This window comes from Lonchura striata, chromosome 1A (genome assembly GCF_050655825.1).
Source record: "Lonchura striata isolate lonStrDom1 chromosome 1A, ASM5065582v1, whole genome shotgun sequence".
NCBI classification, from domain to species: Eukaryota; Metazoa; Chordata; class Aves; order Passeriformes; family Estrildidae; genus Lonchura; species Lonchura striata.
In genome coordinates, this window is record NC_140741.1 from 16,839,244 (window position 1) to 16,862,752 (window position 23,509).

A 23,509-nucleotide genomic window follows, 5' to 3' on the forward strand; every position below is an offset into this window, starting at 1 on the left:
ATAATTGCTTACATTGCTTATTTCTAACAGAAGGATCTAGAAATTCTACGGCAAAAATTTCTGCTGCAACATCCATGAAAGTCTTGGTAAGTTGAAGCTAGCATAAGGAGGCAGGGAAAATTTTATTAAATATTTTTGAAACATTAAACCATTCATCATCACCAAAGGGAGATTGTTGACTTTATTCGCTGGAAGATATTTAAAATAACAGACTCGGACAAGGTGCTGGAAAAGGACTGGCTTAAAAACACAACAGTGATAGCTGGTGTTGGGTGAGGAAATGCACTGTAGTCAGAATGAGTTTCTTTACCTGTTTCCACTGGGGTATGGGAGCAAGCCGGCCTTGCTCTCGTCTGCTGGATGGCTGGTTGTGGACACGCTCTTGGTAAGGCAGGACAGGTTGCTGCATGCAGGTTGTAGGGAAGGTGGGACCACGGAGGAAAGATAAAATAGTGAAGGAAACTCAAAGAAAGCCGTAGGAATGGAATACAGAATAAGACAGACAAACATTTAAGAAAAAAAAAAAATAGGGTAGGGGGGAATTCATTTAGCAAGTAAAATATAAAAAGGAAAAAAACATCCAAAAATGGGAAACTTCACATATTTTTGGACCTTTCATTTCATTGTTTCTTCAAATCATTGGCTGAGTATGCCAGCCAATGTGCAGCAGCTGAAGAAACATTTTATCGTGTGGGTAGACATGGCCATTCTGATTATGTTACACTAATAATGCTGTTATGTAGTGTGGCAGAGACAAACTTGACCTGGCTTTCTAGCAGCCAGGTCAGGTCCCACTCACAATGTGGCCATGGCACAGAGCTTGGCACAAGCTGTGGAGATGGACTTATGCAGCAGAGCAAGGACTCTGGCACTTGAACCACACCGAGCCTCATCCTGCTGACACTGCACTGCCAGCAGCAGCTTGAAATGACTCAATCTAACTTCAAAGACAACTCCTGCAGTTGCAGCAGTTCAGATACCATCCCAGAGAACAAATGAGCCTCACTTGGAATGACACAAATACCCTGATTGCCAAGAAACTCCCAGGCATTCATCTGCTGCACATACACACACGAACAAAGCTTAATCACAATTCAGAAGAACAGACAGATGTAACCTGATAGGAAAATTTTCAAATCAGAAATCAAATGGTTGTACTGAAACAGCATAAGCAGAACATTCCTGGAAAGCTTTTAAAGAGCAATAGTAGTTATAAAATAAACTTCTCCACCCTGTACTTGTAAATTCTACGCTTTGGGTAAACTGCACTTTTTGTTAGGAGAACCTTTGAAGCAGAAAAGCAACACTAGCATCCAGTCTTGAGGAATGCATGCTATCATTCATGGCTTTCCTCTACAATTCCAAAACAAAGGGGTTTATTATCCATCTCCTACCTGTCTTCGTAAGTTAGAGGACGGCACTGGTGCATTCTCTTCAAACTTGGCCAGCAGCTGGGTTGCCATGGACTTGACTTTGTTCTGATTCCCAATGGCAGCATCAATTCTCCTCTCTGTCAGGGCACTCACTAATGTGGGCCTTTCTTCTCTGTAGCTTCGTGGGAGGTCCTCCTGACAATCAGTGACATCAAAATTTAACAAGATACAACCAGATCACCTTTTCCTTTCTATCCCTGTGGTGTGAAAAGTCTCTTAAGCTATAGATAACAAATCTCTTAGCCTCACTTGAAAGCACAGATTTTAATTTCCTTTGGCAAGTCATTAAATGTTCTGTTAAACTTTACTGATCTTTTCAATCTTATTTGATACTTACCAAAAAGACCTCAGCTGAAACACTCCTGTGAAGCCCTTTACATAAACCAAAGGCTCATCTTCAAACAACAAACCCAAAGCACTGCATTTTAATTCAGCTGTACCCATTTGGCTACAAACATTGAATTTGAAAGACTGCCTTATGGGCATACTGGAAAATATATACTTTTGCACAAATCAAGGTTAAAGTTTAAATATGCATCAAGCTTCTAAAAATACCGCACAACTTTTCTGAGAAGTTTTGAGTGCTGATGTCTTCATCAAAACATAGTAATTTGCAATGAAAAGAGAACATCAGGGAACTCCAACATTTCATTTGTTATGTAGTAATCTTTCATAATCATTAGTAAAATATTTGCACTAAAGATACCATGAAAGTGTAACCCCTGAAGAATAATTAAATTTTATCTAAAATATCCTATATAATCCTTGCCTGGATATTAAAAAAATGAAAAACTGAAGTGGGGAAAAAGGTACCTACCATTTATTTTGCTCCCTGACACAGCTCACTGTAATACTTACATCCTCAGATTGGCTGGTTTTTCTCCTCTTTCCTGCACCATCCAGTTCCTTTTCTTTTTTGTCCTGAAAACAGAAGGAGCAGGGGAGAGAAAACAAAAATAACTCTCATACCTCTCTGGGCTGAGATAAATGTCATCAGTGCTCTTCCATGCTTATTCTCCATTTGTTTATGAAAGAGATTTTTCCTATATAATCCTTAGGGGATTGTTACCTTCAATTGGACAATTCTTCAATGCTTTCAAATCATCAAAAACTGTGCAAGTAGCTATGTTCCAAGAGAAAATATATGCCCAAATACTACCATAAGGTTAAGCTTTTAAGACTGAAATACACCACTGAGAGTACATACTACAGATGTATTTTTGCAGTCATAAATGTCATCTGTTGTCCCATACCAAGAGCTGGTGAAGACATGGTCTCTTGCAAACTGACCATGCTAACAAACACCAACATCTGCATTTTTAGTTCCATGCTTGGACAGCAGCCTGCCAGACCCAAGTGTTCCCAGGGCTGTGCCTGGTTACCTTGGGAGTGCGCTTCCGAGAGATGCTTTGTCCCAGTTTGCTGAGGAAGGAGATGGGAGACTTGGTACTGGCAATCAGGGCAGCCTTTTCTTCTGCATTCAGCTCCAGGCTATCTGCTAGTGACAACAGGCAGAAGAAGGGAATGCCATGAAGTTTTTTTCTGTGGTGCTGGTATTAAATACTCAGCTGAGGGACTCAGTGATTCTTTTTAGTGTAGTGTCTTTTTCTTAAATTCTCTGTACAAAATGACTAACATCTAGAATTAATGCCTTTCTCAGCTATTCTGCTTTTTCATTTTGCCCAAAGCAGTTCTTTCAGGATTTATAACCACCCATAAAAGAAGCTGTGTTTACTCTATTTACTTTTACATTTAAAGAGCTGATTTAAAGAACATGGACATCAGTATCCTTAAAACCAGTCCAAAGTTTTAGAACTAATACATGATACATACTATATATTTAAAAGGCTATTAAATCCAATTTTTTCCCCTCACCAGAGATACATGTGAATTAAGATCATCAGCAATACAGAACTGTAACAACATTATCAATATTTAAAGGCTGGCCATATTGATTTGGGTTAGGTAATTATATCTTTCAGTTCTGATCAAAGATGCTTTGTTCCTCAGTGGCTTGAAGTTAGTCTCACCATTCACAGATGACAAACGGGTATAAAACTCAGCTTGTGTTTTGAAACTACCTGTTCAACAGCTACTAGCAAGGCACCTAACATTTCCTAAGACAAACAATAGTAAGAAAGCAGAAAACTTATCCAGCAGTAGTGAAGTGAGTTTAGAACTTTTGAGGACATTATTATATATTAACTCCTTATTTTGCTCCTGCTGCTGCTAACATGGTCTTTATCAGCACCAGTAACAAGTCAGCATTGTGTATTGTAAAGCTATAGTGAGTAATTATTCAATGTGCTCATGCAGAAGCAGCATGACAGTAACTGACACACACACATTCACCCTTGGAGAAGTCTTTAAATCCCACAGAAGTGCCCCAAAATGCTTACCACTAGAGGGGATGGTGTCTTTGAACATCTCATAGAACTGCGTGAGGTACATCACCATCGACAGCTTATCTGGCTCTCCAACAGATGCCATTTCCTTTCCAGTCATGATGGGAGATATCCCAAACTCTTTCTCAGCAATGTCAAAGGCCAGTTGGTTATTCTTCTCCACATCATGCTCATCCAAGGAATCAAAGTCTCTGCAGAGGGCAAGAAGAGGCCTTGCACTGAATCAAGTAGAAACCAGTCTTCTGAAAGAACTTGGATATCCATCTTTTTTTTTCCCCTTGAAATGTTAATTTTATTTGCCACCAACCTGACAAAGTTGATGCTACTTAACTACAGCAAACTTTGGCTCAAATATATTATTTTAAAATTTGTTTGCTCCTCCTAAACACCTAGACTTTTCTTCTTAAAAAGCATTATCCTCTGAAATACATCTCCACTTCCTCCTTTACTGGAAGACTACATTTTCCCTTACATAAAATCTTCCATGTTCTTGGAACTAAATTAAATCTTGACTTTTTGTCCTCTTTTCTCCTGATTGATCCATGTTTTTGTCCTGCTGGCTTTTTCCAAAACTTGTATAACTATATAAAAAGCTATAGCTTGTAGAGAGTTACATGAACCACTTCAAAAGCTGTTTGACCTCTCCACAAGCTATAAAGCTATTAAACAGGTTAACTCAAGTACACCAATGCAGAAGTAATTCAGTGCATATGGATTGGAATAACTCCACAATTTTTCAGTATGTTTTAGAGTGGATTATGTCTTCAAGTACAGCTCTAGAATTTACTTTTTCTGATGTCCCTTTGGGAAGTTGGAGACATTTCAGATTAAAGTACCAGAGTATTTGCTATCATCACTTTTTCCAGACAGTGTTTCCCATTCTAGAATCTGGGCACTATTTTACCCAATACATCTCTTTAGAGGACACCTCTACTATTCACCCAACCACCAAGTCAGTGTGCAAACAGTAACAACCTCTTTATTTAGGCTGTGGGTCACTACTTCTAGAAAGAGCAGCCCGAAAATCTTTAAAGAGTTGCTTTGTTAAACAGGAAATTTATAAAGGACTGTGCAGAGACTTGTTCACAAGAGATTTAACTGAAGCTATGAACTGTTTCTTACTCACTGCACACATAAAATCTGTCAGTCAATAATGCTTTCCAGTCAGTACCATTTTGAAGCTTAATTCTGCCAAATCATCCAGAAGGGAAAATGACAACACATTTATTTTCAAATTTGTCAAGCTATCATGACCTTCCACTCTGCTAGTGAATCACTGGATGTTGGTTTCTATCAAGTTTAATTGAATTAATTTCAATCTATTTCTTCATAAATCACAAATGCACTGCCTCCAACTCCATATTATTAGTTCCAAATACTAATTTCCTGCTCTTCCCAGTTATTTGAAGCAGCCAGTTACTCACATTAAGTCTGGACGGTATCTGTGGATAATGGCACACAAAGCTAAGCCACTTTTCCATGACATTGTGAGATCTGTCACATTAACACCAGCATATCCATCAGTCTGCCTCTGACACCAACTGAGCAATTTACTAGAGCGAGCTACAGACTCTGTAAAAAAATAGCACATTTCAAAATAGAAATGCACAACAGCTCAAATTCTAAGTACAACATAAACCCCATGAATCAACATGCAAAACCTTAATATAAAAAACAAACTCCTTCTACAATGGGTAATGGAGGACAGGATTCTTATTCTCTTTTAAAAATACTATCAATATCTATTTTAAATCCAAGAAAGTATTTTTAATTTGCTGAAAAGTAATTATCTAAGTTGTAACTTGCCAGACTTTTCACCCTAGCTATTGTAAAAAAGCCCCAGGAAATATAAAACAGTTGCAAATGCTTGTTAAATATGATCAAAAGGACATACAGTAGCAGCGCTCTCTAAAACCCAGATATACTATTTCTAGTGGAAGAACTACAAATGCACTGCTGTAACAACTTCTTCTCCCTTGAAAACTTTCCTTTAAAAGCACTGACCTATTCTGACCTTGTTTTACCAGAAGATCTGATGAGATTACAGCCTAAAGGGACATGGCAGCAGGGCAAAGAGCAGAGACTAGGCAGCTATTCAGCAGTGAAAGGGAGGCTTAGCAGCAAAGAGTCACTCTGGGAGTCCCAAAACACTATGTGGGCATCCAAGACAAGGCTGCAAAAGGAAAAGTCTGACATACCCCTCAGGGTAGAGACAAGGAGACAGCTACTGAAATGCTTATCACAAGGCATCTAGCTCTCAGAATAATGCAAGCAAAGTGAGGTTTCATTTAGTTGAGAGATGAGAGGAAGAAAAGGAAAGCAGGAACATGCAAGACTGCACAAGCAATACCTTCCGATACATTTGTAAGCGTTCTGAGTCTACTGTTAGAGTGAACTCAGTCCAGGTCTCTGCACTTTTAAATAAGGGCACTGCTAGAGATAAAGGAGGTGAAAAGAAGTGCCTATACAAACAAATATGCTTTGAAAATTAACAGCATTATAAAATAAAGGAAATTAAGCAAACAAAAATAAATTCCCATGCTAATGGAAACTTGGAAAATTGTAAGCTCAGACTGTTGACAAAACAATTACTGGGTACATTTTCTAAATTAAGAGAGTGGTTAAATAATATCCTACAGCCCTGCTGCCCTCTAGTTCTGCACTAATCCAGCTCCAGAATACCAAAAGGAATAGGACAGCAGCCAGGCCTACCATTTCGAGTCAGCTTTGGTGTCCTGGAGTTCACAAAGTTCTCTATCTCCAGGTGAATGTCTTTCAAGTCTCCTGTATTATACAAGTGGCGTACCTAAAATGACACACACAAACACTTAAGATGATCAACAGATGCCGTGCACCCCAGATACACACAGAAATAACCAGAAGACAATAAGGAGACATCTCAAGGTACAAAAGGGAAGATAAGTATTTGTAGGTAGCAAAAGTCCAGCTGACTGCTGCTGCTCAATGGATACCAAATTACAATGACAGACTGCTAGACTGGATTATTACAAAGAAAATGCACATGCACACATTGAAGACACAAAATTAAAGGTTTCCTATATCATTATATCAGTTAAAATTATCAAAATCAAACATTCCTAAAAAGGAATTTGTTCAACTACAAAAGTTTACTCTTGACTGATGCAACTGCCTTTCACTGCTTCCATGTTACACACACATCACTCTCTGTTCTCAAAACACTGGCATAGCTTCACCTGAGAAAAGACACTGAGGATTGCAAGCACTCAGCAGCACCATTTGTGACTTACCTGCTGTGGCCGCAAGAAGTTGATGTTGATATTGGGGTATCGGGTGGCAGGATCAATGCTGTAATGGCTGAAGTTTTTACTCACGTTCTCTGGGGTGGTCTGAGGCAGCAGCCTATAAATGCTTTCCCTTGGGAAAATAACACAAAAAAAATAGTTTGGGGTTTTGTTTTGATTCATCTGTTTTGTTTAGGCTTTGTGGTGGTTTGGGGTTTTTGCTTTCTTTTGGCTGGTTTAATGTTTTGTTCTGTTTTTGTTTGTGGTGGTTTTTTTTTTTTTTTTTAATGAGAGATGTATCACTACTACAATGGCTAAGTAAACTCTGGAGAGATAAACATTCAAATCAGAAATCTAACCACTTCAGACACTACATTGATAAGAGTCAGCATAACCATATTAAAATCTGCACTTTAATACAACTTCAGAATTTCAAAGGAGGGAAGAGAACAACACACTAAGCGAAACAGAAGGGGTTGCCTGGTACAATAAAGACACTGAGGAAGGACTTGGGAAGAGGGGCCACCAAGGGGACTGGAGCATTTGCCCTGCGAGGAGAGGCCAAGAGAACCGAGTTTGTTCAGTATGTGGAAGAGAAATCCCAGGGAAGATCTTACTGCTGTCTGAAGTGGCTAATGGAAAGGTGATGAAGTCTGGCTTCAACAGCAACATTATTTTCCTCACTGTATTTTTTAAATTCAAACAAATGGAATCTCAAGTATGAATTATGCCATTGTGCAATTTTAGAAATTATACAATGGTTCCTGATGGTCAGAAGATTCAGCAGTTGCTGAAGTTGAAAATAGGACCTACAAACTGCTGTTTTTACTTACTCCATCTCCTAATTACTCGGGTTCTGATCTCCAAGAGAGCCCCTTGAGTCACCAGAACCACATTCAGGAAAAGCTGATTAACACATACTTCAAGAGAGACAAGATGCTGTTTGGCTTACAGGAAACAAAGTGACCATGACAAACAGCAGGTCACAGCTTCCTTACAAGGAAATAATAAAAAGCATTCACAAGATAATAGGAGACAGCAAGAACTTTAGAGGCACCTCCTACATCTTCATCTGGTTTGCCACTGAAGGGCTGTGACAGGCTCACTTTGTCCATGCAATGTCAGTAAGCACCCAAAAAAAAAGATTCCTCATCTAATCTTTTAAAACTAGGACCAGGAATAGCAACTTTTCTTACTCTTCTATATACTTCAGTTTATCGACTCCTTTGAAATTTTTTTGCTTTAACTGAATGATACCCTCATGCATTTTCCAAAAACAGTGAGAGTCTGTATCTCCCATTCTATCTACATATTTGTACTAAAAGAAACTGTAATGAATGATGAGATGTTGGACGATTGGATTAGAACTGTAAATGTATTCACTTTCTCCATTACCTCTCTGCAAGGACTTCCAAAGGACTAGCTCCGAGCGACCAACTTCGTACCATCCAAGCAGAGTCCATTGCAGCCAAAAATCCCCTGGCTATTCCAGTTCCCATTGGCCAAAAAGGCTGATAGTATAGGTTACCAAAAAAAAAAAAAAAAAAAAAAAAGGCAGAGAAAGGAAAAGCATCACTTAGGGAAAATCTTAAAGAAGTATCAAGTACATATTCAGGCAGTAATCTGCTGGGAAATTATAACTCAGTAATTAGCTTCAAGCGCCACTCCCACTGGGCTAGAGGAAACCAGATGTACAGTGAACAGCTCATGAGCTATCCCAAAGCCAATATCCCTCTATTTCCAACAGTAATTCATAGCCTGGGGTGCCTTAACAGCTTCTCTTCAAGACAGTACATTTTTAACCAACTACAAAATGCTAACTACTAGCAGGCCTACAGTAGGTTCTGTAGAGAGTCAACAAGAAGCAGATGGAATAGACAGAACTTCAGAAAAAGCTCTGCACACATTTTCTTAAGCGCAATCATTACCATGCTAAAAATTCTATTTCCCCAGCACTCCCACCCTTCCTTCAAACCTCCCACTTTATTCTATAACAACCAGCAGCTTTCTTTCCTTAGAGTGCCTCTCTGCCAGTGCTGGTGCAAAGGTTTGGCTCATTCAGAGCTTACACCCGAGAAGCTGAACACAAACCTCCAGGAGGCTGTCCCCGACCAGTGCCACGAGGAGCTGGTGGCCGTTCTGCTCGCGCACCAGGGCCGCGTTCTCGGACGCGTACATGCACGTGAAGTCAAACATGGCCACGTCAGGCTGCCCATAGTGGTTGATGGCAAAGTCCAGCGACGGCAGCTGCTGGTTAGTGGAGAAATCTGCTGCTTCCCTGGCATAGTTCAGCAAAGCCTCCTGGTCCACGTTCTCCCGGGAGAGTAAAACCTCTGTGTCGGCGTGGTCCTGCCGAAACCAGCAAAGTTAAAGTGCCACGGTCAAATCCACAAGTTTATCTTAAGATTGGTATATACAGAAGTTGGCATTAAAATTCTGACAAATCCACTCATGCTAATTTGCCTGCTAATTTCTTTCATTCTTATGTTAATGCTTCCAGGATAAAATCTATAGATTTTTATTGCAAACAGTAATCAGTCCTGCTTGCGTTTCTTTCTGTGAAAGGGCTAAGAAACTTTTGAGCATTTTTCATTCCCATAAAATGAGGGAAGCTCAACTAAGCTATTAAATATTTCTTCAGCATATTTTATCTTAGCATAAACAAAATTCCCAAATCTACAAAAGGAGACAAATTTGAAAACGACAGGTTTTGTAACACTCATCTGATGGTTTAAGATACTTCAGGAGGGCATTAACTGCCTTTTAGAACACAATTACATTCATGTTCTAAAATAACAACTGTAGAAAAACATTATGTGATGGAGGAAAAGCACATTTTCCTACTTTCACCTTACAAAAAGTAAATTATCACCACAATTTTAGCTTACAGAGAATACAGGAGAAGTTAATACCCACATGCCGTATCACTCCTTTATCCAGCAAGCTCTGCTTTTTGGCAGTCATGACAAAGTAGTGTGTATCATCTTTGTAGTAGACAATGTTCTCCAAGTCAATGCCTTGTGACAGAACAAAAGACATAGTAGTGAAGGAACAAGTTAGGAGTTATGTGCAACAAAAGTTCTACCAGAAGAAAGTAAATTGAAACTGCATGGTTAGAAAAAGAGAATACCATGTTCTGGGTGACTTTAAATTCTGAACTGTCAACAAAACCACAGCACATTACACTTGCATAAAGTCACCTCTTTTAAAAAAATCCATTTATCTTAACTCTAAGGTTTGCATTCAGATGTGGAGTGCAAAGAGTACAACTCTGGATTCATGACTTCTTCCCATTTAGGGTTCTGATCTTCTGAAAACCCTAAGTTCCCCACTTCTGAATCAAAATGACACACATCTGCTTTGTACAGCAGAACAGCTGAAAAACAGGGAAGTCATATTTCAGAGGCAGCACTGACTGACCACCTTGCACAAGATGCTTGTTTCTTGATCGAACACACAAATCTGAGCTGCAAAATTGTAATTATACAGTTTCTATTTCACTGGAAATCTGTCAACTGCTGGCAAACCTGTGGCATCTCGGAGATCCTGGAAGAACTTCTGGTTGAAGATGAAGGCCACACCACTGATCTCTTCTACTTTGGCTTCAGCCGTGGTGTTGCGATTGATAAAGTTTGCTGTGATAGCAATTGCAAGTTTACCGCGGAATTCTTTTCGGCGAAACCCTACAGGAAGGATAAAGTTGTAATGCTGAAAAAGCAAACACACCTTCAGAGAAGGCTCAGTATAAAACAGACAGGTGCATTCAGAAAGTAAAGGGAGAGAAGGTAACTGACGAGTTACAAACTCCTTCACAGAGGAAAGAACAATTGCTTCATCAGAAAAGTGCTATTTAGGGAAAAATCTCCCCACCACCTCATCTTTCATCTCTGTCCCTAAAGCTGCAATTTCCATTAAAAAAAAGGGATTCTCTGCTACACAGAATAATACTCAACACCTCAATTCCTACACCCAAAGGTAGGAAGGCAATACTACTCAACTAAAGAAAAAATGTAGGAAAAATTATCCAGATCAAAAACCCTTATGTCTCTATTCGTTTAGAGGAAGAAAAAAAAGACCACCCACATCTCTGCTATAAATGGATTTTTACATGGACTTTTAATCTCCCTATCATTTGTCGAGTGTCTTTCCAGATGTTCATTCTAACAAGTTTAAGGTAAGTTCTGTTTGGAGGTGAATTATGAACCATTACCTTCTAAGGTGTTCCTCCTGCCATCCCCTCCAATGATTACTTCAAACTCGTACTCAGACACTGGATGGGTTTTGGGATGGACCAGTGCACGCCAACCTATTCCTGTAGATAAACTCCAAGTTAATGACAATATAAATGGCAATAATAATAGAAAAAAATTAGATAGAACCAGTTCTTACTATCAGTAAATCCTTCAACACATGATCAGTCAAGAAACCCTGCGGTACAGCAACAGTGATGACAGGGTTATTACTGAACTGTGCAGCAGCTCCACATGAATCAGAGGCAGACACAGCTCTGTAAAACTCCCCTAATTCCTTTAAGGGCCCCTACAAACTTCTCTACTTCCTATACAATTAATAAAAAGCCAAAAAACAAGTAAGCTACACCTCCTGTGGTGATCAGAGAACAGGTTTCACAGCGATACCAAAAGCATAACCAAGGATCATTCGCCAATATAAATATGCTCAGTGAATGCAAAGAAAGGAGTTGTTTCAAAATGTTACGTAATAGGTTTAAGTATTTTAGAAGCAATTACAATTTACCATGTCTCTGTCTATTTCTGTGTAGTCCTTCTGGTGACTTTGTTCCATACAGTAAGTAATTTGGATTTGTCACTAGGAAAAACAAATCCTACTAAAAATCCAAGCTAAAATGGATTAATAACTATTCTTATTAATGGAGTATGAGTAAAGGACTTAATGTTATAAGCAGAGTTAAGGAGTGTATCTTGTATATCCTACTACAACATCCCCCTTCTCTACTGCCCATTTCAGTGCTACTTGCTTTCATTCTCCTGGTCCTCTGGAGGGTAAACGAGCCCCCGAAATTCCACATTGACATGGATCTCTATTCCCAAGATCAAGGCAACCTTTAAAAGGATCAGCTGGAGCTGACGGATACCTGCAAAAAAAAAAAAAAAAAAAAAAAAAAAAAAAAAAAAAAAAAAAGCAGATTATAAAGAAATAGAAAAAAAAAGAGCACAAGTGGCCATGTGTGTCTGTGTGACATTACCGATACCCTGACTTAAAGGCCAGCTGCTACTTTCTTCTTCCCCAGCATGTTCCCAGCACTTCATCCAGGCACCACTGGTGTGTGATATCACAGCATGTTAAGAAAATTCAACACAGCTGAAAAACCAACTCTTTTCAAAGTATAAAAAGTAATTTTTGGTGTTTCAGTCCCCTAATCAGCAACAAGGGTAATAATCAGGACACAAGCTGCAGGAGAGGGAGGGAAGACGGCACAGGCATGACTGCACTTGTCACAGATGGCAAAGAGCCACTGGATCAGCCTGGCTTTAATAATGGCCTGCACCTCCATCCCAACACCTCTGGGTTAGGGAGGGCATAGAAAGCTCCTTACCACCTCTTTCCTTTTCAGGCCACTTTGGCAATGAGAATGAAAATTACAGCATGCAAACTCAACTAATTTGAAGGAAAATACCTGTCATATTTCAGATGCCAAAATGAAAAAATCCTTCACCTAAACCCTAAATTTTAGCTGTGCTGATATATAAAATAAGACAAAATGCATAAAGACTGGAAGAATAAAAATGAAAAGAAATTACAAGGAAAAAGCAATCTGCAAGGCTGAAGTTACAAAGAAATCTTCCAGTTTTACCATTTGTTGCCAAATTAAAAAAAAAAAGAGAACACAGACTGGTGGGCAACACATGGCTGTGTCATGTACAGTGAATTTTGGGGAAGAAAAAAGAAAAGAAAAATAACTCCTACTCCACCAAAGTGTTCAGCTTTCAAAGAGGATTGATTTAACAGACTATTACAATCATCAAGATTGTTTTCAATTTTAATGCATAAACATCTATTTAATCAAAACATATCTTCACACTCTTCTGAAAACTAACAAATCCAAAACTGTACCTCCTTTCTTCAGACTGAAATTCTCAAGAGTCTTCAAAAGCATGCACTAATTTTTCTTTACATGCTGCTCAAGAGATACAGAATAATGTGGCAGCTGCAGGAATGTATCAGCAAAAAACAGAAAAATTATCCATTTAAAAATAAAAAAGAAAAATTGGGCTTTAATTGTACTTTTCAGTGAGGGAAGAAGCTATGCCTTAGGAATGTCTAAGAGATGACAGATAAACACTACATGTTCTCATCTCATGACTAGCCCAGAATGCACAATGCAAAAGTAATGCTGTGTTGTACCATAAAAACTTGAGAGTGGGGACTGCTGTAGGCTGAATTTTCATTCCCACCTTCTTTCCCCCAGGAAGAAGCAGTGCTGCTGCGTCCATCCCTGGCTGTACTTACTGATATGGTCTATGGATCCTGCGCAGAATTTGCCGTAGAACTTTTTGGCGCCGAGGCCCCTCAGGTCGTGGATGGTGAAGGGCCACAAGTGCAGCACATTGTTGCGGGAGAAGGCATCCCTCTTCTCTATGACCACCACCTTGGCTCCCAGGAAGGACAGGTCGATGGCTGTGCGAAGGCCACAGGGTCCAGCCCCAATGATCAGACACTGCAAAACAACCAGCACCGAGTAACTGGACAGTCCTTGGAGGAAATGGGTATTCCTGCAGCAACTTCCGCGTGTCCCACAGCTCTTAGGAAGAAGTGCTCTTTGTCTGAAACATAAGCTGAAATTTCAGAACAGTCTTTCTGTTTCTACTTGCCAAGGTCTGCCATTGATAAGCAGAAAGCACAACCTGAAAATTAAGTATATTGCAGAGCAGTGAAAAGACTCAGGAAGCAGGCAAGTAAAACTGTGTGCTTGTTTGCAACCCTTGCTTTAAGAAGAGCTGCCCAGTTATACTCTGCAAGCTACATAAGTACCTGGAGAACAGCAATACTTCTGAAGGCTTCTCCTTCCCACATTGCTTTTTTTTTTTTTTCTATAAAAATTGAAGCAAAAAATTAAAACAACCCCCAAAAAAAAACAAAAACAGTGACAAGTTTTCCTCTCATCTTCCAAACCCTGAGCTGGCCTTTTTTAAGAATATCTTCAGTAGCATTGCAACAGTTACAGAAGACAGACACAAGACACTAATGTTTTTATAAACACCATCATTTAGAGTAACAGAATAACACAGATTAGACAAGTCAGAGCACAATAATTTATGCCTTTGGTGGTGCTTTTGTGCTTCCACTACTGTAGCAAAGGAGACTTCAGGGAAGTGAACGCACGTAAACAAAAATTTTGTGCAACCAGACAAATCTTTTCTCCAATCCAACCTTTGTCATATGAAAGGCCTTTCACCTTCTCTTATCTTTTCCCACTCTGCTCACGAACACCATCAGATGCTAATAAACAACTCGAGAATGTAAAATACGTGCCTGTCGAGTGTTGAAGTACCTTCTGAGAACAGAATGATGCAGCAAAATACTTTTAGATTAAAAACCCAAGATAGTCAGGAGACACTTCTTAGCCACAGAAACCGAGGTCCACAGAGAAAGTGTTGGTATGTGCAGTCACATAAATACAGTACACAGTCCATTTCTTCATCATATTGTACTTTGGTTTCTACCAAGTAAACCAGAGATGTGGAATAAAGACCTTGTTACAGAGGTGGCTGCTGCTGCTGCCGTGTGATTCTTTTCCATATCCTTATGGCTGCACAAGGAAGCTCTTTGAGGAATTCTTAATTATGCCAAAATTTAACTATGAGCCAGTGTTCTGATAAACAACCAATCCCCAAAAGTAAAACTTTGTGTTCAGTGGTCATCCCCATCTGACAATATTTACAGGCTGCTACATTCTCACCACTTATTCGCTGGGGTATAAACTCTGCAAGCACCATGAAACTGCAAATGTAAAGCCTGAATGATGGAAAACCAGTTACAGCAGTGATGATATAGTTACGACATGCAAATTCCACGTAGGACTACTGAATAAGATAAGAAGTCACATAAATCTGAGGGCAGAGATCCAAGTCTAGAGGAAAGGGAAGGGAAGAATAACACCACTGCTTTAGTAGTTTCAGGAACCTGAAAGCATTTGGGACAAAAGGCACACCCTCTGAACTAATAAATACCTAAATAATATTGTGTATTGAACAGGTGTCTATCTTGTAATTTGATATAAGGGATCCTCAGTTAGGATCTACTATATTCTTCCAATTTAATATTGCTTTCTTTGTAGGTAAATGTAACTCCCAAACATCACCTTGTCTATCTTTTTTTAAACTTTTCAGAAAATCAGCTCAGTATTATCATACTTATTCAGGTAATAATTTTCCTTGGCTGACAACTACAATCTTCAAAGAGCCTGGATTTCAATAAGCAAAAAGAACACACTGAATTCGGTGATTTTCATTCTTTGACAAATTTCCACATATAAAATATTTATGATGGAGTACACAACAGCAAAGGAATTGGACTAAAATCAGACTATTCCAACTCAGGTTTTATTAAATTATAAGCTAGTTGCCTGAAACTTTGTCACAGGAACTTAAAAGGTTTATTCCTCTCTATCCTTCCTCCCTGCTCTCATAGTAGGATGTGGTTAAAAGCACTCAGATTTAGATTAAGATTCTGTATATTCTGAATGTATAATACTCATGCAAGTAATTTATGGTCGAAGTTGCATTTTATAAATTCCATCACAAAAACATTAAATTATGTTGTTATAGAACACAAATTTTAAGCAACATTAAATTATGTAATTATAAAACATAAATTCTAAGCACAATTAAAACCAGAAAACATTATTTTCTACCTATAGTGCTTCTTCCAGTGTCAGATGTCTCATAAAAACCCACGTTCTGGTACTCGCAGTCAACAGTAACTCCATGACATGCCAAGCACAACCAAATAAAGGCAGCTACTGTTATTCCTTGTTCCCTTTCCCTTCAGTGACTCCAAGCAATTGCAGCAACTCCTTGCACTGAAGCTGGCTCACCCCTCAAAAACACTTCTTGCTCAAGATCTTTCAGACAGATTATATCAAGTTTCCAATAACAATGCCATGGTAATAGAATATCAAATGCAAACTGAAATGCTGTATTCTCTTTATAACCAATGGAGAGAAAGCACCATTTGTAACTATTTACATTTGAACAACCCATCACGTCCAAGACACTTCCATGAACTCTGATTATCTGCATTCTGGTTAGCCTGGATGCTGGCCATGTGCACAAACTGCTCAGCTCCAGGCAGAGCACCTCATCCCTGAACAATTTTTAAATGGGCAATTAATTAAGAGCTATCCTACAAAGTATGAAAACTTCAGAATTGGTTTATGTTCAAGTGTACAGAAGCCAGGCTTCCTCAAGAAATTACTGACTTCTATTCTGACATGGATAAAACCCTAATATTTATTTTAAATTCTATCATCTCCACATGCCCACTTAAATTTCTGTACCTTTTCATCAGCAGTTTGCAAATTACATTAAACATTAGGAATATAAAGCCAAGTGAGTTAGGAAACATCAAATCACACATGACTCAGTTTTCAAAAGGCCTCTGCTTTAAATAGTTATGATTACCTCTTAGGAGTATAGTAAATTTAAACATTTAATGGCAGACACTATTTGGAAAGAAAACAAGAAATTAATAGAAACATATATGAAAAGATAAGAGGAATACATGGTAAAATTTGGTTTAAAAAATATGTCCACTACAGTCATTGCCAAGTCCCATCACCGTGATCCTTCAGACCAACCTCAGGAAGTTCTGAGGTTTTTCTCTCGTTTAATGAGGGACAGTCCCACATGAGCTCATGAGCCTCTCTGTTTATCTCACCACCACATGCTCCTTCTACAACAACTCTCTTGATCCCAGTTCTCCAGTTCCATTCTCACTCCCTTTAACTTGCCTTTGGTGTATGAAATAGCTTAAGCTTTTGGAGAATACAAAATCCCTAGCAACCTCTTCAGTCAAACATCACTCCCAGGATGCTTTACTCCTTTTACCCACTTCATAACTGTACTTGAAGAGAGGTTTTAAAGACACTTGGTGGCATGTATTTACTCAAAGCACACCCATTTCTGATGACTATTGAGCCTCTGTACTCCTCTGGGTCTCCAGTTATTCTTTCAGAGCACCTTATCTGAAGGACTCTCATTTCTCTCATTCCTCTCACTGCCAACTTCCCAGGGGGCTTCACCCATGATCTCGTGTCATCTTGCTCTAGAAATTGTCTTTGCATCACCTCATCAGAGACAATGGTTTCATCAGCTTTGCCAGAGCTTTCAATTCACAAAACCTCCAGCTTGAGAGTTGGCTACTTTTGGCCAAGCTAAAATCTCTACCTTTCTGACATTTCCTTGTGGCTGCCTAATTGTTAATTTAAGCCAAATACAACCAAATGGAGCTCTAATGTCCTTCTAAACTCAGATCACCACTTCCTAGTCATATCAATGTCACACTCGATTTTCTGAATGCCTTTCATAGCTGGATGTCACCCTCCACTCACATCTGGTTTTTCATATGCTCTCACAATCAAGCACTACCCACTTAGATGCCCATTAAATCCCTTCTTTAATGTTTCATCTCTATTACTGAACCAACGTTTTCCACGGTGTTAAAAAAATCACTCTTACAGTCTATTACTCAAATAAGTTAAAAACCTCTACATCTTATTCCTTTCATCTGTTTGTCATAAAAACATAAACCACCTATCCTCATTTCACAGACTTAAATATTGTAGTTCAGCTCAGTCCATTATGTTTCATTCCAAGTAAGAGGAATTCCTGAATCGAATGAACGTCCAGGGCGATCAATTTTGCAAAAAATTTAGAATTTTTCTCCATTATGCTTGTAGAATTTGGAAGATATATTCCTCAGCACAAAACCTATTACATTTATTTTCTGGTAAATTCTTTCTTTCTTATGTTGCCTGAAAAATGTAAACTTTAACAGTGGTTGGATTTTTGGGGTGTTGAAGCTACTGCCCACTTTGACTACCAACAGTGCCCAATTGCTTGATTTTCAGAGTTTATCAAGAGTAATTCATTATAAATGCCTCCATCATCATTAAAATGGCCACTGGAAAGTGAAACAAGATAAACAATTAAGAAAATAATATAATTTTCTAATATCCAGTTGGGGAAAAATATAAGTCCACAGATCTGAAATTACATTCTCTAAACAAGATATATTCTCCCTCAATTCCATACTGAGGAATTAGTCATTAATTCTTCCAGTTAAAGTACTTCCTTCCCTCAAAAGGTGACTATTCAAGAGAAGGAGCAGCATCTATTGTCTTTGATGAAGGAGGACAGAATCCTGTTCTAATTTTATCCTATTCTGCCCTATTTGTCTATTTTGAAAAAAAAAAAATTGCTTCTTTATTTGCTTGATTATTCACAAAACCAACCTATTCTAGTCACATTTCAATAAATGATAGAAAGAACTGCTTTCAAACTGCACTGTCCAAGAGCAGCAGCACATAAATGCCAACTCACAATAATTGAGGTTAAAAAAAAAAAAAAGGCAAAATTCTCTGTGTGTATGTGTAAAAGCACGAATTCCTGAAGTAAATACCACACATATAAATCTTTTAAAAAATTGGTATGAGTTTCCACAGCATTTTTTTTCCTCTGAACTTAGAATAAAATTGATCACTTTCTAAATAACAGGAAACAGTCTTTTTTTGCCAAATTGGCAGAAAAGTTCCGTTTTCTTGAGAGAGTTATGAGCATTTTCAAATTACAACTGGAAATTTCCAAACATGCATACTTTGTATCCTAAACTCCAACAGCACACATTCCTATTACTGTCAAAATGCAAAAAGGAGTCAACCAAGGTTTACCAATTAAGATTTTCCAAGCTACCTATCTATAGGACCAATGCCACAAAAACTTATAATGTAAGAACTTGCTGGCTGCTCCTCCTGAATAAAATACAAAATAAAATACATTCAAGTGGGTAGTCACATCTTGTGGTGACAAAAGGAATTTCTGATTGCTGATCAAATGCTAAAATTGTGAGAACACTCCTGAAACGTCCCTGGGCTTACAGTGACACCAGACAATATTGTTCTACATCCACACCTTTTTACTGTGTATTCCAGAGGGATTGGGAAATAGCTGCCTGGACCATGGTGACTGAACCTCTTACCTTTGTGTTGGCGCATGCTTTCCCCTTCTTGTAGTCCTTATGGCTGCCTCTTTTATCTAATTTGGCCCACAAGGCTTTGGCTTTCCAGTAATTGAGCTTGGACTTGAGTTTGTGATAGAAGGAACGATAGTCCTTGGGCTTTAGCTCTAAGTAGTCACAGAGTTCCTGGAAAGCCTTGAGAGTCCCCTTGCAGGTGGAAGCCTGGACAAATCTGTCGAAGAGAACATGAGCCTGGTTCACCTTCTCATTTTTACTTTCCTCCATGCTTCACACGTGGCAGCTGCCCAGGGGGGCAGCTGTGCTCTTCCAGTCTGCCAGATTTCCTGATGTTGTTCTGCTGAGCCACTTTCACCTCTGCCTTACAAGCATTCTTAACCTATAAAACAAAAAGAAGAAAGAGTAACTGAACTTGCTCTTTTTCGTTCCAAAATTTTGTCTATGTTTGCTGAACTAAGAGCCCAGATTCCCAGTCAGCCCTCAGTTGGATTGATATCCCAAGGATTTCTACCCAAGCTAACTGAAGAGCAGGCTTCCAGAGTTCACTGAGCCTCGCTGCAGACAGCAGCACATCCCACATCTCTGTTAAATCACAAAATAGTTTAACCTGAGCCAGTGTCTTGGAAGTTTCATCAAAACTCATTCTGCATGAAGAGCAGAGAAGTTACAAGTAAACAGGCAGATGTTACATGATATCTGCATGAGGGCAGAGGTTGTAAAACAGAACAGGCAGACCTACTATGTCGCAGTTACTGTGTAACACCACAGCAATGGCTATGGGCTGGTGTTAAACATGCTACTGACACAAAACACTTCCAGAGTCAGTACTCCATCAGTAAAATAAACTTTTGTGTCTTCATTCTAAAAAGACACATGTCTTTGGTCACAATAAATAGAGATAAGAGAGGATGGCATAGCAGAAGCTGATATAGAGTCCTTGCCAACTCTGGTTTTTGCAGTGATGCCTACTGTGATCTTAAAAATTAGTTAAACCTGCTAATAGCAATCCATTTCTTAGAAAAATAAGTCAAGGCTGAATAAAGGAAGCCTGTCTGTGTTGCATGAAGCAGTATAAACATTTTCCTTTCCTAAAGCCTATACATATAATTCTGTCCATAAAGGAGCAGCCTAAGAGTGAAACATGGCTGGTGCATGATTCTTCTAAGATTCCCATACTAATTCCACTCTTCTGTGGCTCTCAATTTCTTTTGATACACAGGTCCATAGAAAATTTTAGGTGGTAGCTGGGGTCTATTTTAATCTGCTGGGGCAGATCTGCTGTAATGAGCTCTGCTGCTCGGTTCTGGGATCCCTCAGAAGCAGGCTGGAGATCTACAGAATTGTTTGGATCACAATTAGAGATTTTGTTTAAAGCATAGGTATTTGCTCTTCTTCTTCTCTCTCTCTCTTTTATATAGAATAAACCTTTTTCTTTCATTTAGAAATACCACAAAGTACATACTCTAAATTACCCTGCTTGCTGAGAAAGAATAGTTCTGTTTGCCTTAGATATGAAGGCACCATGGAAACATATGTACAAACTATGGAAGTGAAAGCACTTCTGAGGTGTTTTTTGCCCTTTGTTTTTTTGGATGTGTTTTTTTTTTGGGTTTTTTTTGTTTGTTTGTTTGTTTGTTTTTTGCAAAGGGTATTAAGGTAAAAAGGGAAATATGTGGACTTGGAAAAAACTTCTTAGATTCTTACCAGCTCTTTTCCTGCTTCCAGCAGACAGGAAGCCAAGCCAAACATTACAGCTCATGTCTCTTCCCCTCCCATATGACAGCTCTCCAGTAGTTTATTTGGGCACTCCTGCTTTTCAGCCTAACATGGTGTTTATTGTTTATGTTTAGAAAGGGCAAAGGAGACCTGGAAACCTTTACAAACAGCCACAAACTGGTACTTTTTAAAAATAGAAGTTTTAACAGTGAAAGTACAGAAGTCAAAGTACAACAGTGGGTTATAGTGCAGAATGCAATTCTGACTTTATTAAGACAACCACCTTAGAGGACTCAGTACCCATGAAGCTGTTTTTCTAACTGGCTGATAGTGATACCCATATCCATATCAGTACTGCTCACTAAGCAAATTGGAACTGCTTTCCTTATTATCCATCTTAACTTTACTGTTGCGAAGCCAGAAACATGCTCCAGGCTTGCACCTCAGGGAAACCACTGCACTGCTACAGAGGCCTAAGTCACAGAACCCTGAAATGGTTTGGTTTGGAAGGGAGACCTTAAAGGTCACAAAGCCCTGCCATAGGTAGGGACACTGTTGTGTTGCACCAAGACAGGGCACCTCCCACTAGACCAGGCTGCTCAAAGCTCCGTCTAATTTGATCTTGAGCACTTCCAGGGATGGGGCATCCACAGCTTCTCTAGGCAACCTGTGCCAGTGTCCAAGTGCCCAGAACTTCTTCTCAATATCCAATCTAAACCTGCTCTATAACAGTTGGAAGCCATTCTCCCTTGTCCTATCATTCATGTCCTTGTTAAAAAACCCTCTCCACCTCTCTTCTGGTCCAACCAGGTACTGAAGGCCTGTGTCTCCTCTTTTGTTCTCGAGAAGAATATTATAATGCACTCCAACAAAACACCTCTAATGCTGAAGGAGTAATTTCGGTATCTCTGTGTCATACAAACACAATAAAATACCTACAGTCTAAAGTCATATGCCTAATTAATCAGCACAGCATTCCAGGCTGAATACTCTTATGTTCCCCCCGCTTCTTGCACCCCCACTCTACCACCCAAATATTCACTTTACACCAGCGCTTTGGATGACTGAGACTTCTTCAGAAAAAGCAATACAAGTTACGTGACCTAAATTAAGTGGAGTCACAATTTGGGTCTGTTAGTACACATTCCACTACTGATATACCCAGATGTAAGGACAGCATAGGGATAATTTCTTAGTCTTTCTTCTCCCACAGTTTTTCAGCAAGGAAGTGAACCAGCATTGGTTTTGCACTGCTAAAAGACCCCAAAGTTAAAACCCAACCTCTTTTTATCACCTTATATCACAGTACAAGCTGGCTTGTACTGGACAATTAATTTGGCTATAAATAAGAAACTTAGCTGGCCCTGGGTTGAGAGAAAAACCAGCCCCTGGGTTGAAAGAAAGGATCCTCAATGAATTCTGTTCCATCCTAAGCTGGAGACATCTCACAGGTCTGGGAGCTGGGAGGAGTCAAGGAACAGACAATGACTGTTATAAACAGGGTTTCATACAATAAACTTGCTCTTTTGCCACATGGACATTGGGGTGTGTGTTGTCCCTGGCTCCAACCACCGACCCCACAAAACACATGGATATTAACTATAATATCCTTTCACTCCAGGAAGCTGTGTATCCGAGGTTTGCCGAGCCAGCAGCCAAACCTGGAGAAAGTAGGTCATTTGAGCCAGCACATTCCAAGGGGGACCTTAGCATGGCAGCTCTGCCCAAATCCCATTTCACACAGCCTGGGAAATCAGTTATGCCCACAGGTGAAACACTGAAGCTTCAGTCACCACATTAGGTCACTCCCTAGAACTCTGCATTCCTGGTGTAAACACCCTGAGCCCTTGGAACCCAAGAGCAACACGTCAGAGAACATGGAAATTACAGGAGGTAAGCAAGGGCAGGCAAGAATTATTTGCTAGGTTTCCAGGGTACTTGTGTGCCTTGCTGGCTGTTCTGCAAGTCTGCAGTATCCTGCATGTTTTGTCTCGAGGCAGCTGATTGCTGACTCAGATGCTCTGTGAATTCCTTGGCTTCAGAGCTGGGTGAGACAAAGCCCATGGAAAAACGCATGCAAGAACAGTGCTCACGTTGCTATTTACAATAATAGCAGGAGGTTGTCACCGACTCATGGCTCCAAGTACCCTCAGGATCTCCAGTACTTACCCAGGACAAAAGAAACCAAAGGAAAACAGAGACGCAGGCAGTGAATAATTCCAGGTGGTGGTTCCTTCCCACAGTCACCACAGATGCAGGAATATGAATATTTTATCAAATGCATACACGAGAAAGAAAGCCCAGTGCCCTACTTCTGCCAAAGGCAAGAGATAAGAGAAGATTTTGCAAATTCTACACATAATGAATTCAGTTGTACAAATTGAAGTTCTGCAGCAAGTGTTGCAAATGCAGGGCTTATACATTTCAGGCAAATAAATCCCCATTATATGAGTCACCA

The 23,509-nt window shown here is 39.4% G+C and overlaps 1 protein-coding gene across 32 annotated transcripts in view; it reads right to left on the bottom strand.

Annotated features, from left to right (window-relative positions):
- The window catches only part of MICAL3 (microtubule associated monooxygenase, calponin and LIM domain containing 3), a 168,246-nt gene that overhangs the window by 81,292 nt on the left and 63,445 nt on the right, over window positions 1-23,509 (bottom strand). For 23 of the 32 annotated variants that reach the window (XM_085569976.1, XM_085569975.1, XM_085569998.1 and 20 more), the window contains exons 2-17: window positions 19,339-19,714; window positions 13,591-13,798; window positions 12,098-12,214; window positions 11,312-11,413; window positions 10,629-10,784; window positions 10,018-10,118; window positions 9,193-9,450; window positions 8,497-8,612; window positions 7,108-7,234; window positions 6,551-6,644; window positions 5,263-5,410; window positions 3,833-4,029; window positions 2,816-2,931; window positions 2,292-2,354; window positions 1,395-1,568; window positions 311-403 (exon numbers count right to left, since the gene is read on the bottom strand). In XM_085569976.1, coding sequence (XP_085426102.1) covers window positions 311-403; window positions 1,395-1,568; window positions 2,292-2,354; window positions 2,816-2,931; window positions 3,833-4,029; window positions 5,263-5,410; window positions 6,551-6,644; window positions 7,108-7,234; window positions 8,497-8,612; window positions 9,193-9,450; window positions 10,018-10,118; window positions 10,629-10,784; window positions 11,312-11,413; window positions 12,098-12,214; window positions 13,591-13,798; window positions 19,339-19,602 — 2,334 coding nt within the window. In that variant the 5' untranslated portion in view covers window positions 19,603-19,714. The remainder of the gene's footprint in view (window positions 1-310; window positions 404-1,394; window positions 1,569-2,291; window positions 2,355-2,815; window positions 2,932-3,832; window positions 4,030-5,262; window positions 5,411-6,550; window positions 6,645-7,107; window positions 7,235-8,496; window positions 8,613-9,192; window positions 9,451-10,017; window positions 10,119-10,628; window positions 10,785-11,311; window positions 11,414-12,097; window positions 12,215-13,590; window positions 13,799-19,338; window positions 19,715-23,509) is intronic. The other 9 variants (XM_085570003.1, XM_085570000.1, XM_085569988.1 and 6 more) reach the window with 3 other exon arrangements.